This window comes from Herpailurus yagouaroundi, unplaced genomic scaffold, assembly GCF_014898765.1.
Source record: "Herpailurus yagouaroundi ecotype Mexico unplaced genomic scaffold, PumYag 192, whole genome shotgun sequence".
In the NCBI taxonomy this organism is placed as follows: Eukaryota; Metazoa; Chordata; class Mammalia; order Carnivora; family Felidae; genus Herpailurus; species Herpailurus yagouaroundi.
This window is the reverse complement of record NW_024412423.1, coordinates 450,107-465,317: the sequence shown is the minus strand read 5'-3', so window position 1 is coordinate 465,317 and position 15,211 is coordinate 450,107. Positions and strand designations below refer to the sequence as shown.

The 15,211-nt window shown below is 39.8% G+C and overlaps 1 protein-coding gene across 1 annotated transcript in view; it reads right to left on the bottom strand.

Annotated features, from left to right (window-relative positions):
* RNF130 (ring finger protein 130) overlaps positions 1–15,211 on the bottom strand; it is a gene marked incomplete at its 5' end in the record, with an annotated part of 107,703 nt that overhangs the window by 67,023 nt on the left and 25,469 nt on the right. The window contains one exon of the mRNA XM_040444717.1: positions 7,995–8,189. Within this exon, the coding sequence (XP_040300651.1) occupies positions 7,995–8,189 (195 nt within the window). The remainder of the gene's footprint in view (positions 1–7,994; positions 8,190–15,211) is intronic.

The window sequence follows — 15,211 nt, the reverse complement described above, 5'->3', positions numbered from 1 at the left end:
GTTCCTGAGTTCAAGCCCCAAATTGGCCTTTGTGCTGCCAATTTAGAGCCCACTTTGGATCCTGTCTCCCCTTCCCCCTCTCTCCCTGCCCCTCCCTTGGCTCAAGCATGTGCTTTCTCTTTCTCAAAAATTAACATATTTTTTTAAAGTAAAAATTAAAATTGTTTTTCAGAAATCTTTTCAATGAATGGATTTACTTCCACTGCTTTTAAATACAAACATGCTTTCATTTAAATAATCTATGTAACTTTTCAGATTAAATAAACTACACCAATCTAGAGCAGTTCGGTTGCAATAAAGACTTCCTAACTCTAAAAATATATAACTAACCTCTGTGTTTAGGTCATGACTTGAGAGTTAATCTTTCTGTCTCAAACACACAGGCACTTAGCATGTCTCTACTTAAGCAAAGTGACTGTCTTTATTTTCACATTTTAATTGCTTGCATTTTAATATCATTCTATCCTTATATGCTCTTTAATGTCCTACCCTAAATACTTAAAATGAGAACCAAAGTCACAAGAGATCACCTCATGAATACTTGCTGTAAGTTTCTCAAAGTAAGAATACGTAAGGGCATACAACTCAAAGAAAACTTCCAGTTTAAGAATCTTTGTGCTGCTTCTGAACTTTAGCCTGCATTACACTTTTTTTTTTTTAAATGTCTACACCCAATGTGGGGCTCAAACTCATGACCCTGAGATCAAGAGTCACACGCTCCGCTGACTGAGCCAGCCACGCACCCCTGAGCTTTTGAACAACAGCTGAATGAAGTATAACTTACATGCCATCACATCCACTTTTTGTAAAGTGTAAATTCGATGGTTTTAGTAAATTTATGGGGGTGTGCAACCACCACCACAACTTAGTTCTAGTATATTTCTATTATCCCCAAAAGTTCCCTCATGCCCAAATGGTTAATCTTCACACCCAGCCCCCAACCCACACATCCACTGACCCGTGCAGCTTCTGTCTCTTTGTGACTTTTCTAGACATTTCACGTAAATGAAATCACGCTATATGCGTAATACATGCATTTCATGTGGCATAATGCTTTTGAGACTTATTGTTGTTGCAGGTATCTGTAGTTAATTCCATTTAATTGCTGAACTGTATTCTGTTCTATGCATATGCCATGTTTTGCTTCTCTACTCACCAGCTGATGAACATTCGCATTGTTTCCACTATTTTAGCTATTGTAAATAATGCAATGAGTATTCATGTACAAGTTTTTGTGTGGATATTTCATTGTTTTCTTTTCTCTTGGGTAGATTCCTGGGAGCAGGACTGCAGAGTCATATGGTAAATTTATGCTTAACTTAAAAAAAAAAAAAACCCTGACAAACTGTCTTCCAAACTGATTGTACTATTTCACATTCTTACCAACAATACATGAGGGTTTCAGTTTACCCACATCCTCAATAAAACGTGGTAATATCTTTTTTTATTATAGTCATTCTAGAGGTATGAAATAACATCTCATTGTTGTTTTGATTGTTTTCTAATGAATAATGAAATGGTTAATCATTAAATCCTTTGCCTGTTGTAAAATTAGGTTGTCTTGTTATCAATTTATGAGTTCTTCATATACCAATCATTTACCAGATCTATGAGTCAGAAATCTTTTCTCCCAGTTTGCGGCTTGTCTTTTCATTTTCTTCATGGTGTCTTCTGAATAACAAGGTATTTTACTTCTGATGACTAACACTGTTTTTGTCTTTTATGGATAGTGCTTTTTGAGTAAGAACTTTCTGTCCCAAATCACAAAGACTTTCTCCTATGATTTCTTGTACAAGTGTATATAGTTTTACTTCTTACATTTTGTCTAATATCTATTGTGAGGTAACTTTTATACAGTATAAGGTAAAGGTCTTAGTTCCTTTTTGTCTTTTGCATCTGGCAAACAACTGTTCTGGCACCACCTGCTGAAAAGACTATCTCTTCCCCACCAAAATGTCATGGCACCTTTGCTGAAAAGCAATGGAGTATAAAAGAAGGATTTTACTTCTAGACTTTCAATTCAGATCCATTGGTCTAAATGCCTATCCTTTACACCAATGCCGCAATGCCCTAGGATTACTGAAGTTTTTAAATCAAGTAGCATGAAGCCTTTCAACATCGTTGTTGTTCTTCAAAATTATCTGGGCTACCCTAAGGACTCTGAATTTGAGGACTCTCTTAACAATTTCTACAAAACATCGTATTTGGAAAGTTTTCAGTTATTAATTCTTGAAATATTTCTTCCTGCCACTTTCTCTCCTCCCCTCTGGGAGAGGGTCCCACAGGCCTTTGAGCTTCTGTTCATTTTCTTCAAAATTTTTTTTACAACTTGTTCTTCAGAGTGGATAATCTCTATTGCTCTATCTTCAAGCTCACGGATTCTTTCTTCTGCTATTTTGAATCTGCTGCTCAAGTCCTCGAGTGATGTTTTTCATTTCCAAAATCATACTCTTCAATTCCATGATTTCTACGTGGCTCTTTTTGGTAAGTTTTACATCCTTTATGGAGAGTCTCTATGCATTGGCTCATTGGTGCCATTCACTGTTATCATGTTTTCCTTTACTTCTTTGAGCATACTTAACATTAATCCCTTTGAGGTCTGCGTCTACTAAGTTCACACCTGGGAACACAGAGGCAGGTTATGCAGACTCTTTCTGAGAATGAACTGCAGTTTCATGCTTCTTTGCACAGCCTGTCATCTTTATGCTAACATTATGAAACAGGACATTTCAGACAATATACTGTTGCAACTCTGAATTCTGATCTTTTTTTGCCTTTAAGGTTGCTGTTGTTGTCTTGTTTGCTCGTTTTGTTTAGTAACGTTACTGGGCCACACCTGTGAAATATACTTCCTCTCTGGTGCACAGCCACTGATGTCTCTGCTCAGTTTCATGTTTTTTCAATATTCTTTTCTTCCTTCTTCTCTAGACTAGCTTCCTAAGGACTGCCACTGTGTCTCATAGAAAATAGCTGTCAGCCAGTTCCTGGACACAGGTGGTACTCAAACATCTCAAATTAGGCTTCTGTCATCTGCTAATGGATTTGGTTGTCAGGAGAGAAAGTTCAAAGTTCTGGCCACTTCCAATCCTGCCTGGGTTACTTCTATAGGTCCCTTCTGAGTCTCCTATGTGTGTGCACATCACAGTCTCGGGGTCATACAGGAGTGTAAACAGCTCCAGCTCAGTGGTCACCACGGAGCGTATGGTCTCAGGCAAGAACACAGCTGGGTACAACCTTGGGCTGGGAGAGACAGACACTGGCCTTTCTCTATCTCCCCGTCCCCACAAAGTCACTTCCAAGGACAACAGGTCAGGCATGCGTATCACCCACCTTTCCGTCCCTGCAGAGCAAGCTATCAGACCTTGCCACTCGCTCCACTCTGGCAGAAACTCCATGCAGCATAGCCTGGGGAGTGTGGGAAGCAGCCCCTGGCCAAACACCACAGCTTCCCATTGTTCTTACCCAAAGTTTGGCAGTTTTTCAAAACATAAACGTGCCTCAGATCGTTGTATGCCTCTGGCTGATTTCCAGAACACTGAAGTGGATGCTTCTGTCAGTTCTGTTCAGTTGTATACTTGCTTTCTTTTAAGAAAATTTGCTGATCTCCTCACTTGGTCACAGCCAGAAATGCCACCCTTCTATTTACCTTTTGATCCTTTATAGAGCTTTTCTTTCTTAGGAATTTTATTGTGACAGATTTCAAAAACCAAAACATTATAGAGAATACAATGAATATCTCTGTACTCAACCCTCAGCTTAAGAAGTGACACATTACAGATATGTCTGAACCTCATTATTCTCCCTGATCCTACTTACATTTCCCTCTCCGGAAAGAACCATGATCACCAAATTTGGTATTTGCTAATCTAATGTGTGTTTTTGCTATTTCATACCTATATACATGCGTATATGGCAACTGCTATCTTGCATTTTTTTAACATTCAAATGCTATTTGTACATATTCTACAACTTACTCTTTTTTGCTCATTATTGTGTTTTGGGCATTTATACATATAAATACATGTGGCTTTAATTCACTGACAGTTAACTGCTATACAAACATGCCATAATCACTCTGTTCTCCTGTGATGGACATCTGGGTGTTTCCAGTACTTTGCTGTTACAATGCTGCTATGAATACTCTTGTTTGTTTCCCATGCACATATCCAGAGTAACAAGAGGATGACAGAGAGGCACTGTGAATGTTTGTGTAACTGTATGAAATCTCCCACTGGCTCCCACACGGCTGGAGGTAGAAAGTGGGAGATCTCCTAAGAAGGATAAACAGTGGTTATCCTTCACACTGGGGATGCATGGCCTTTCATAGAATCTGGGTTTAGAGTCACAAGAGGCCTTCCCAGACAGGAAGCAACTTGTCCTATGTCACGGAGCAAGTCAGTGGGAAATTTGGGACTAAAACCTAGGTTTCCTGTTTTCACTTCCTTGTTTCTCAAAGCAAGATCTGTGGACTAGAGGCATTAGCATCACCTGGAAATTTGTTAAAAATACAGAATGTCAGGCTGTACCCCAGATATGCTGAATCAGAATTTGCATTTTAACGAAATGCCCAGGTGGTCTATTGTACACTGAAGTACTGAAAAATACTCTAGAGTATGTATATAGGCATGAAATTACTGTATCACAATATATGCATTCTTTAGCAATATCACGTAATGCCAAATTTCTCTCTGAAGTATTGTACCAATTTATTTTCCCACCTTACTCTGATTTTTTAGGTGTCTAATTAGAACATGAAGCCATTTCTTACTGCTCATACATCTACTTTTATTCCATTTGCCTCATCAAGGTTCCATTTCCTAAGAATATATCCACAAACTCTAGCCCTAAATTTCCCTACTTGTGCTATGATACCCTAAGCTGTAATAAAAGGATTACATGGTTAAATAAGTTTGGGAAATCACAGATTAATCTAGGTAGAACAAGTTCTTAACTCTAACACTCCTCAGAGGCCTCAGAATGTCTACCAGGAGCCACTACAAGTAGACTACATTTCAAGCATTTTCCTAAATTTATTTTACCATTTACCTTTTTTCTGCCATGGGTCATCTACGAACATATATGAATTAACTTACGTTTCAAGGGAACACAGATGGAAATCTGTGCTAATTTATACAGGCTTCCTTCCTTTTTAAAACAAAAATCATTTAAAAAATAAAAAAGGGTATCAATTTCCTCTCTTATAATCCTCAGATCTCATATTTGAGAAAGACTTGTTCTAGCTGCTTCTCTGCAGTTTTGCATATGTAAAATAACATCACCAGAAAAGAAAAATATATTTTGCTCAGATGAGTTTCTCCCTCTCCATTTTTCTCCATGTTTTCAGTAAGAAGAAGTCAGTATGGAATGATCAGGTCCAAAATTTCAAATAGTTCTTCTTGACTCTGAAACAGCCAAGGAGAACAAACTGGCACCTGCTCTGAGGCCCAGAGCAGAAAAGCCACTGTCTCTAGTCCAGAGTTCCCACACAGATGGCCAGCTGAATAAGACTGGCCCTTAATCTCCTTTTGGTTTCCCTGAAGAAATTAAAAGTTACAGGTCTCCAGAGATCTCTGGAGAGTGAAAATCACTCATTCTTGCGATTTCATTACTTATGCTTTCCTACAGTTTCAGTTTTTCTGCAGTGAGCATGTGTCAGTTTTGCAACTACAAAAAATACAGTCCTAAAAGGTTTAACCTGAAAGGAAGAAAAATCACAGAATGAAATTTAAATCCATCTCATTACTCTATCAAAATACACACAAAAGGTGACTCTCAGTGAGGATGAGGACGCCTTTGAAAGGTAATGGTCTAAAATTGATTACATGATGATATGATTAAAAGTTAATTCTTTAAATAAGTCATTTACCTTTAAAATACTTATCAACACAGTGGCGCCTCAGTGGCTCAGTTGGTTGAGCATCCGACTTTGGCTCAGGTCATGATCTCATGATCTCATGGTCCGTGAGTTCGAGCCTCATGTCAGGCTCTGTGCTGACAGCCTGGAGCCTGCTTCACATTCTGTGTCTCCCTCTCTCTCTGCCCCTCCCCCACTCATTCATTTTCTCTCTCTCTCTCTCTTTCTCTCTCTCAAAAAAAAAAAAAATTAAAATACTTATGAATACAGAACTCAACTTCATCTAGGTTTCAACTTTAAGAGATCAGAGACCACTGGCGGACCTAAGCTCAGTCTCCCTCCTGTTGCCAATTCTCTTGATGTGTAAGATGGGAGAGTACCTGCACCATGCAGTTATGGTGAGGACTAAGAAAATATGTATTAAAAAGCTCCATATAATATGTCAGCAGGGAAACACAAATTAAAACAACTTATTAGAATGGCAAAAATCCAGAGCACTGGTCGCACCAAATGCTGGCAACGATGTGGAACAGCAGGAGCTCTCATTTACTGCTGGTGGGAGCGCAAAATGGTACAGCCACTGGGGAAGATGGTTTGGCGGTTTATAAAATGAAACATGCTTCTACTATACAGCTCAGCAATCACACTCTTTACTATCTACCCAAAGGATGTGAAAACTTAGGCTCACACAAAATCTGCACACAAATGTTTATACCAGCTTAATTCATAACTGCCAAAACTTGGAAGTAACCAAGATGTTCTTCAGGAGGTGAAGAGATAATGCAATATTATTGGGGTGCCTGGGTGGCTCAGTCAGTTAAGCGTCTGACTTTGGCTCAGGTCATGGTCTCAATAGTTCATGGGTTCAGCTCTGTGCTGACAGCTTGGAGCCCGGAGCCTGCTTCGGATTCTGTTTCCCTCTCTCTCTGCTTCTCCCCTGCTCACTCTCTGTCTCTGTCTCTCTCTCAGAAATAAACCATTAAACAAAAAAGTATAAAGAAAAGAAAACGGAATGTTATTTAGCACTCAAAAAATGCACTATCAAGCCATGAAAAGACATGGAGGAAACCTAAATGTATAATACTAAGTGAAGCCAGTCTGCAAAGGCTATGCACTGTATAATTCCAACTATAAGACATTCTGGAAAGGCAAAACTATGGAAATAGTAAAAAAAAAAAACAAAAAAAAACAAAAACAAAAACAAAAAAAACACAAAAAACAGTGGTTTCCAGGGGTGGGGAAGTAGGAGGATGGGGGGAAGGATGAATAGGGAGAGCACAGAGGATCTTTAGGGAAGTGAAAATACTCTGTATGATACCATAATGATGGATTCATGTCATATCTGTCCAAACCCACAGAATGGAGAACAGCCGAAGTGACCCCCAAAGTAAACCAGGAACTGTGGGTGATTATAATAAGTCAATGCAGGCTCACTGACTGTAATGAATGTACTGTTCTGGCTGGGGTGTCGATAGTGGGGGAGGCTCTTTACATGTGGGGCTGTGTGGGAAATCTCTGTACTTTCCACTCAATTTTGCTGGGAACACAAAACTGCTGTAAAGAATAAAGTCTATTATAAAACATCCCCCCGCCCCCCAAAGCTTATAGTCCACTGCCTGGCATATGTATAGTAAGTGCTCAATAAATTGCAACTACTGTTATTAAAGCAGTTACATTAGAAATGAAGAAACACCGTTTCTACTGTAGTAATGCTAATGGCTGAATCAGTCTCAACATTTATCCTGGTAAGATAAAATGCATCCTTCTCGAAGAGGTAATCCTTGGGAGTCCATGACATAACCTGGACAAGTGATTCTGAATAGAATACATGTTATTTTTCAAAATTATCAAGTGGAATGTAGAAATGTAAAATGACTAAGAATTTAGTCACAACCAGTTACGTAGTAAGTGCAAGTTTTACAGACTCTGTTGTCATTATTTAAGAAAAGGATTCAACTAAAGGAAAAAGACATGCACATCAATAAACAAACAATAATGCCAAAAATGAACATAAAAAAATGAATATAACCATAGAATGATGTTGTAAATGATGTGGATTCAGCGGTGGTAGAATGCTTACCCACAACGCACTAGTATCTAGAAGGAAAAACAAAACTCACACCCCCCCGGTTTTGTTTACCTGGATGAGTCATGGTAACAGGCTCCTCTTTGGATTTATTATTGTAGATGACCACGGCCACTGCATTGTGGAAAGCAGCCCGTGATATTTTCTCTTTAAATGTGCAATTTCCCCTCTGCAGCAAGGCAATCCACTGTTTGATATTAGGAGGGACAAAGAACCGTGTTTGAGGATCACAGCCCAGATGATCAGCAACTAAACAGAAAAGGAAAAAAAAAAAAAAACAACATTAATTTTTTTTCTCAAGTAAGGATAAATAAAATCGATCTTTATCAAAGTGCTCAACTGTTCCCCCAAATCTTCTGGATACCCAAGGCACTTCAAGCAGCTCACTGTCAACAGAGCTATGAATATAGCCATGAAGGACAATACAATGAACCTGCATCCGTATCTGTACAAGGAGAGAGATGCTCCATTGAGATGTTAACCGTGGTGCAAATTAAAACCCTGAAAAATTCTGTGTAACTTCAGAGACTGACAAAGGTAAAAAAGACTGATAACGCCCAGGGTAGGCTGGTGAAGAGAGGAGGAAGAAAAAGCAGACACAGAAATCCCAACACCAAGGTGACTAATCTACCCTGAATTCTGCTTTCGTCACATCTACTCTTCACTCCACACCCCCTCCCCTACACCCTCTCCCCCCACACCACCTCCACGCCGCAGAGAGAGAGAGAGACTGATTTTGCTTGAGGTAAATGAGGCCAAACTGAACTTTGTTTCAGTTACCAAGTGGTCTTGTTGAAAATTCAAACATGTTTGAACAAATTTCTTAATAAGTGTCTAAGGAAATTAGAAAAAGTAAGTTTTGGCTTGTATTTGAAAATAATATGAAACTAGAAACTAGAATAGATTATTCCTCTTACATTTACTGGTAAAAATTACAATTCCATACTAAGATATATATACAGTAAAACCTTGGATTGTAAGTTGTTCTGTGAGTGTTCCACAAGATGAGCAAACATTTCTAATAAATTTTAACTGGATAAATGGGTGATGTCTTGCACAATGAGTGGTACATGACACTGAATATCACATGATCACACCTGAGCCATTGGTTCTTCTCTCTTTTTCTCTCTCTCTCTCTCTCGCTCTGAGGGATTGTGGGTGATGGTCTCCCATGCTCGGATGCTCAGTCTCAGGCCACGGTGTTTGGCAAGTATCAGTGATTTTTCAGAATGTTAGAAGGTGCCCACAACTGGCCCTAGTGTATTTTTTGTCACTTCAAAGGAAGTAGTACCTATGGACAGTCCTTTGCTTTTCCATACAAGAGCAAGCTTAGGAATGCTTTGCTTCATTCTAGGTCAGGCCGCCTGCAAATATAGACCCTTTCTTCTGCTGCCTTATTGCCAGTTAGATTAAATACAGTACATGACAAGAGTTTATTAATACTGTACTTGTAGTCAGCATCCGTGCAAGCATATACAATGGCTCCCATGCAGAAAAAGATTCCATTGAGCCAACAGATAGCACTGATTCCGTGAGTGATGGTGAAAGTCACCCTACATAATAAACCCTCCTCTCTCATCTCCCTCACACCAGCCACGAAGGTTTTCAAAGGTAAGTGCAGGTAATTTATGTATTTTTCTTTATACTTTGTATTTTCTTTATTATTTTACATTATATTACAGCACTGCAATAATTTTCATATGAGTATTTTTAGGTTGTGGAGCAAATCATCTGAGTTTCCATGATTTCTTATGGGGAAATTCGCTTTGATATGCAAGTGCTTTGGACTACAAGCACATTTCCAGAACGAATTATGCTCGCAAACCAAGGTTTTACTGTATTAACTTTACTACCTCCACCCATCCAACAAGATACATGAAGACACCAAGACTACTTGGGACTAATTAATTATAATTACATGGCCACTGTTGTGGATTTGGGGGAAGAGTTTGTTTCAGATACCTGGAAGTACACTGGAACGTGTCAGGCTGAGCTCCACAATTTGGTCATCAGAGCTCTGCCACCCTTTGCAAATCTTAAGAAGCCACCCCTGGCTGCTTTTCCCACTACCCATCCTCACATTTCTAATAGGTTACAGTGAAAGGGAAGAGTGGTCCAGAGAGGGGAAAGAAGTCACAAAGGTAAAGTTTGCAGACCACCACACGCAGTGCCAGAGGATGGCAGGCCCTAGGCCTCTTGGAGTCAGTCACTATCAGTATTGCACTGGCTGGCGGGGAGATGACAAAAGGGTAACACTAAAAGCCAATAAGTAATAAAACTATTAACTCAGTATTAACCAGTAATAAACTGTATGAAAAGATGACACAGTGGGGAAATATTTGCTTTCTACACCCCAGAAGCACACTACTTAGCAAAAGAAATGAAACATTTACACTGAGCTGTAAAATGTAGAGGTGTCACTAACTTCAGAGAAATGGTACACCTATCATTCCTGTTTACAGAATATCTTTCCTGAAAGTCTCTTATTATCATGGTGAAGGATCGCAGTGAAAGTGTACTTGCTACCAAAGGTGTCCTAATACAGTGAGAGATCAATGATTTCATGATGTCATGATATATATCGTTGACAACTACCACCCTTCTGCTTAGACAATTTCCGTACTCAGAAACTTTAGTCCTTTCTCAAATTAAGTGGATGCAAAAGAGCCTGTATCACAATTTTAGTAGTTAACTATTGAAAGGCACAGTCAAGGCATCGTGAAACTCTGAAATCCTGAAACAGACTGTTTACCCACAGTGGTATCTGTTTCCCAGATAAGGATGTGGCCTTAAAACACAAGCATTTAGGCTATGTGTTATGATAACCATGATAACCTCACTGTCTTGGGATAACTTCCAACACTATATCCAAATAGAGAGCAATAACAGACCTGGTTTTAAGTGTTTCATTTATAATGCTTCAAGACATGCTGCTGCACAAACCCTGGAAGGAAGTGCAGAATCAGGAATAGCTAAAAAGATCTGTATTCCCGTCTTCAGCAAAATATTCACTTTTCTGTGGCTTATCCCATCTTCCCTATGATTGTACACGTATTCACAGTGGAACAAGGAAGACACAAGATGGTCGTGAAATCAGCAAGATGTGGGGTCCACATTCTAGATCAGCTTACTTACTAGCTGAGCAACTGTCCCAGGTTCAATGATCTCATCTTCAACTTTTTTTTTTTAATGTTTATTTATTTTTGAGAGACAGAGAGACAGAGCATGAGCGGGGGAGGGGCAGAGAGAGAGGGAGACACAGAATCCGAAGCAGGCTCCCGGCTCTGAGCTGTCAGCACAGAGCTCGACGCGGGGCTCGAACTCACAAACCGCGAGATCACGACGTGAGCCGAAGCCAGACGCCTAACCGACTGAGCCACCCAGGCGCCCCTCATCTTCAACTTTTACTTATTTACAAAGATTGAGTTAAAAAATTTTAATCTCACAAAAAAATAAAATAAAATAAAATTTTAGTCTCACAAGAGTTATGTATGTGAAAAAGGCTATACTAATTCCTCTATTCTTAAGTACTGAAAAAATTCCTTTAGTTTTATGGGTGTCATCCTATCTGGTCCTAGTGTTCCACCAGTTTGGTGCCATGGGGATTTTCTGTGCCAATGTGTGTGAAATCCAAACAGCTTAGCAGCACATGTCTGCCCCACATCCCTGGCTCATAACAGCTCCTGTTCCCAAGTCTCATTCTCTCTCCCCTTTGTGCTGACAGCGTCACTGTCTGCTTAGAAGATTAGCACTTCGGGGCACCTAGGTGGCTCAATTGGTGGTTGGGCATCTGACTCTTGGCTCAGGTCATGATCCCAGGGTTGTGGTATAAAGCCCCACCTTGGGATCTTTGCTGAGCATGGAGCCTGATTGGGATTCATTCTCTCTCTCTCTCTCTCTCTCTCTCTCTCTCTCTCTCTCTCTCTCTCCCCCCCCCCCCCCCCCGCTCCCCCCTCAAAAAAAAAAAAAAAAAAAAAAATCAGCATTTCCATAACAGTCACCATTTCCAAGGCTGAAAAGACAGAGGAAAGGGTGCAGCCACAAAGCAAAATCTAGCAAACATACTGAAGGAGAACTTTAAAATTCTCTTAAGGAATCCCCACTAAGAAGAGATTCTACCAACAACTTCACAATCCAAACAAAGTCCAACACAGACTGTATGAGCAAAAGAATGTCCTTGTTCTCTAAATTCACCCAAACCATCATCCATAAAAGGCTCTGAAAACATTTACATCAGCAAGAATATGCAACAATAAGCAAGAATTAAATATTCAAGTTCCTGTTCAAGGAAGGAGTTTTCATTATTCAGAAGAAGAAGGTTAAGAGGTTTTCATAATCACTTAATACTGTAGCATGCTTATTTTATCTATTTATTCCTTCTTGTAATTACAAAATAACTTCAACAGTGAAAATGTTAACAGCTCTAGAACATCTTCCCAGGACTGAGGACTAACTGGTTAAGTGGCCCTACTTCACAATTTAATACCAGTTGTTGTTTATACTTGAAGCAATTTATTAAGTGAAGACATAGTATGGCATAAAATATCTATGCAATTAGGCACCATTAAAATTTATCAATAGCAATTTGCACAAATTCAAAATCATTTTCTTTCTTTTTTTTAAAAACTGCCAAATTTACAAGAAGACTTCACCTCTGACTTCTTTGCATTTATTAGTTATCGTGTCAGGAAAAACTTTTAGGAAGGTATCATGAAAATGTGAAATTACAGAGAATATAAAATACAGTATTACAGTATCTTACAATTTTGTCAGTCATACTTCGATAAACCTGAAAAAATGTTATATTACAGAGAAATGGAACTTCAGGTTTTTTTTTGTATGATCTTTCCTGTTGCATCCAGAAACAATAATGAGACTTTTCTTTATTCCTTCACAAAAACCAAATAATTATTGACAGGAACAATCATGGAATCCTCACCTCAACGAACAATAACTTAAGTGCTCAGCAACATAGTTAAGTACCAAAGAGAAATGTGACAGAACCAAACACTTTAGTCTTGAATTTACAGGAACCTCTAAAGGTACCAGGGAGGCATGCCTGGCACAGAAATATCAATACTGGTTGGTAGTATAAAGTAGCAGCATGAAGGTGCTTAGAAATCCAGGAAAGGTAAAGAGCAACATGACGGTAAAGGTTTCGAGGGAGTTGGAGCCTGAATGGAAACCTGGAAAACTGCTAAGCAGAAACAAGGGGTGCAGGAGTGACCGGCATAAGAACAGAAAAGACATAAGCCCTTCTTCTGAACTCTCCCAAAAATCAAGCAAGATGATACATAACCGAAGTGACCATACTATGCAAACCTCAGATATTCTGAAAAGAGGACCCTGTCTGAAACAGGAAAAGAGGAAGAATATTCTGGCACAGAGTACGTAAATATTTAAAGGGTTCTGTGAATAAGTAAGTAAGTAAATAAATAAATAAACAAATAAAATCTCTCTTCCCCAGGAAGCCTGGTTCATTTGATTCAGTAAGACCTTGTCTACTGAAAATGCAAACACCCCATCTAGGACAGAGTGGTCATCACATTATGGTGTGGGGGTAATGCTTCCTCCCAAGCCTGATGACCACCAACCTGCTGCTGTGGTTAAGAGTCAGGCGGGGCTGGGGCACGTGACGGAGAGTGCACAGCACAGTTACCCCGGTGCGCTTCATGCTCTCAGAGCCTGCGTGTCTGGTTTCCTCTGTCTGAAATGCCAATCCCACCACTTCCTTGCTGACGACCTCCTAACCTCAGGATTCTGCTGAAGTTCCTCCTCCGGAACTGCCTCCCGGCCTCCTAAGGCTGAGTTGGGTGCTTTATTTGTGTTTCCATGGCATCCCGAGAGGACATATATCCTACTGTACCAGAGGCTGGCTGTTTATCCTGAGTATCTCCTACAGGATGAGATTTAGCATCTCCTCTAGTATGTCTGGCACAGAGCAGACATTTACCCTCCTAGGTGAAGGCAGAAATGGAGGAACGACAAAGGGAGATTGAGCAAGAACTGATACAAAGAACAAGTTTGTGCCAGGAACCGCAGTTTCATGTGTTCTGACTGGTGTAATGTTCAATCAGCTGCTTCCTGCAAAAGAAGTAAAAATAAAAATCAGCCTAATTAGTTACCCTAGATACAGATGTTTCCATGGCCAGGTATGTTCTGGTTGTTTCCTATTTCCACATTAGATTATAATCTCTTTAATCTTCAGATTTCCCACTTCTTACCCTGTCTTTCCTTATTTCCCCTGTTAAATTCTAATTTTATGATTCAAAGAATAACATGTAATTCTTTATTTGTGCTTCCGGTTTCTCAACTTTTAATGTTCAGCTACTGGATTTAAGTGTCTCGCTTCCATTCCTTCATCCATTTCCATGGATATAACTTATTTTCTTACGATTTCTATACTTCCACTTAAATCCAGCATCTTTTCATTACTGATCTTCAGTGGTTGTTTGGTCTCGTTGAAATGTTTTGCTTTTCCTTTTGTCTTAGTTTCCTGTTAACTCACTTGTACGTTTCAGTGTTTTCTCTAAACCTTGCATCCACTCTAATTTTCTTATCCCCTCCCCCCACCCCCTTGCGGTTCTGTTAGTGTTTTTCTTTTCTGGTAGGATGTGTTATCACAATGGCCGGGAAAAATTATCTGGACCCTAGACTTTCTTGATTTCTCAGGAGCCTTACATTAATGATTATTCCCTGTTTTCTTTTTCTTCTCAATTACACCTGCTGGTTGGTCCCTTCCATTTTAAAAATAAAGAAGAAAACAGACCTCTTGAAAGACCCCCATTTGCTGCCACTGCTGTCAAGAGCTGCCTGTCCTGCTGTTCCCACCTCCTCAGTGTCTACTTATTCCTCATCACATTTCATCCAGCCACTCCATGAGAAGTGCCCTGAAAGGTACCAATAACCTCAGCACTGCTATCTTGGGACACTGTGCCCTCCTCCAAACGGACTCTCAGTAACATCTAGCTCAGCTGAGCGCTCTCCTGCCCTGGCTCCCAGGGCCCTCCTCCTCCTCTTTCACAGCCTTCCTTCCCGGTCTTCTTTCCTCACTCCTCTCCCTACACCTGCACCTGCAGTGTGGACACTCCTGAGCACTCAGACCACTTGGATGTAGGTCTAGGACCCCCCTCTCCCCCGCAAGGGCTAGAGGTTCTTTCTACACTGATGGTACACTTTTTTCTTACTGGAACAAGGATGTTTACTAACATCTTCTTCTAATCAGCCCTTTCCTGAGAAACTATTTTTCACTTTTTACTTATATAAATTCA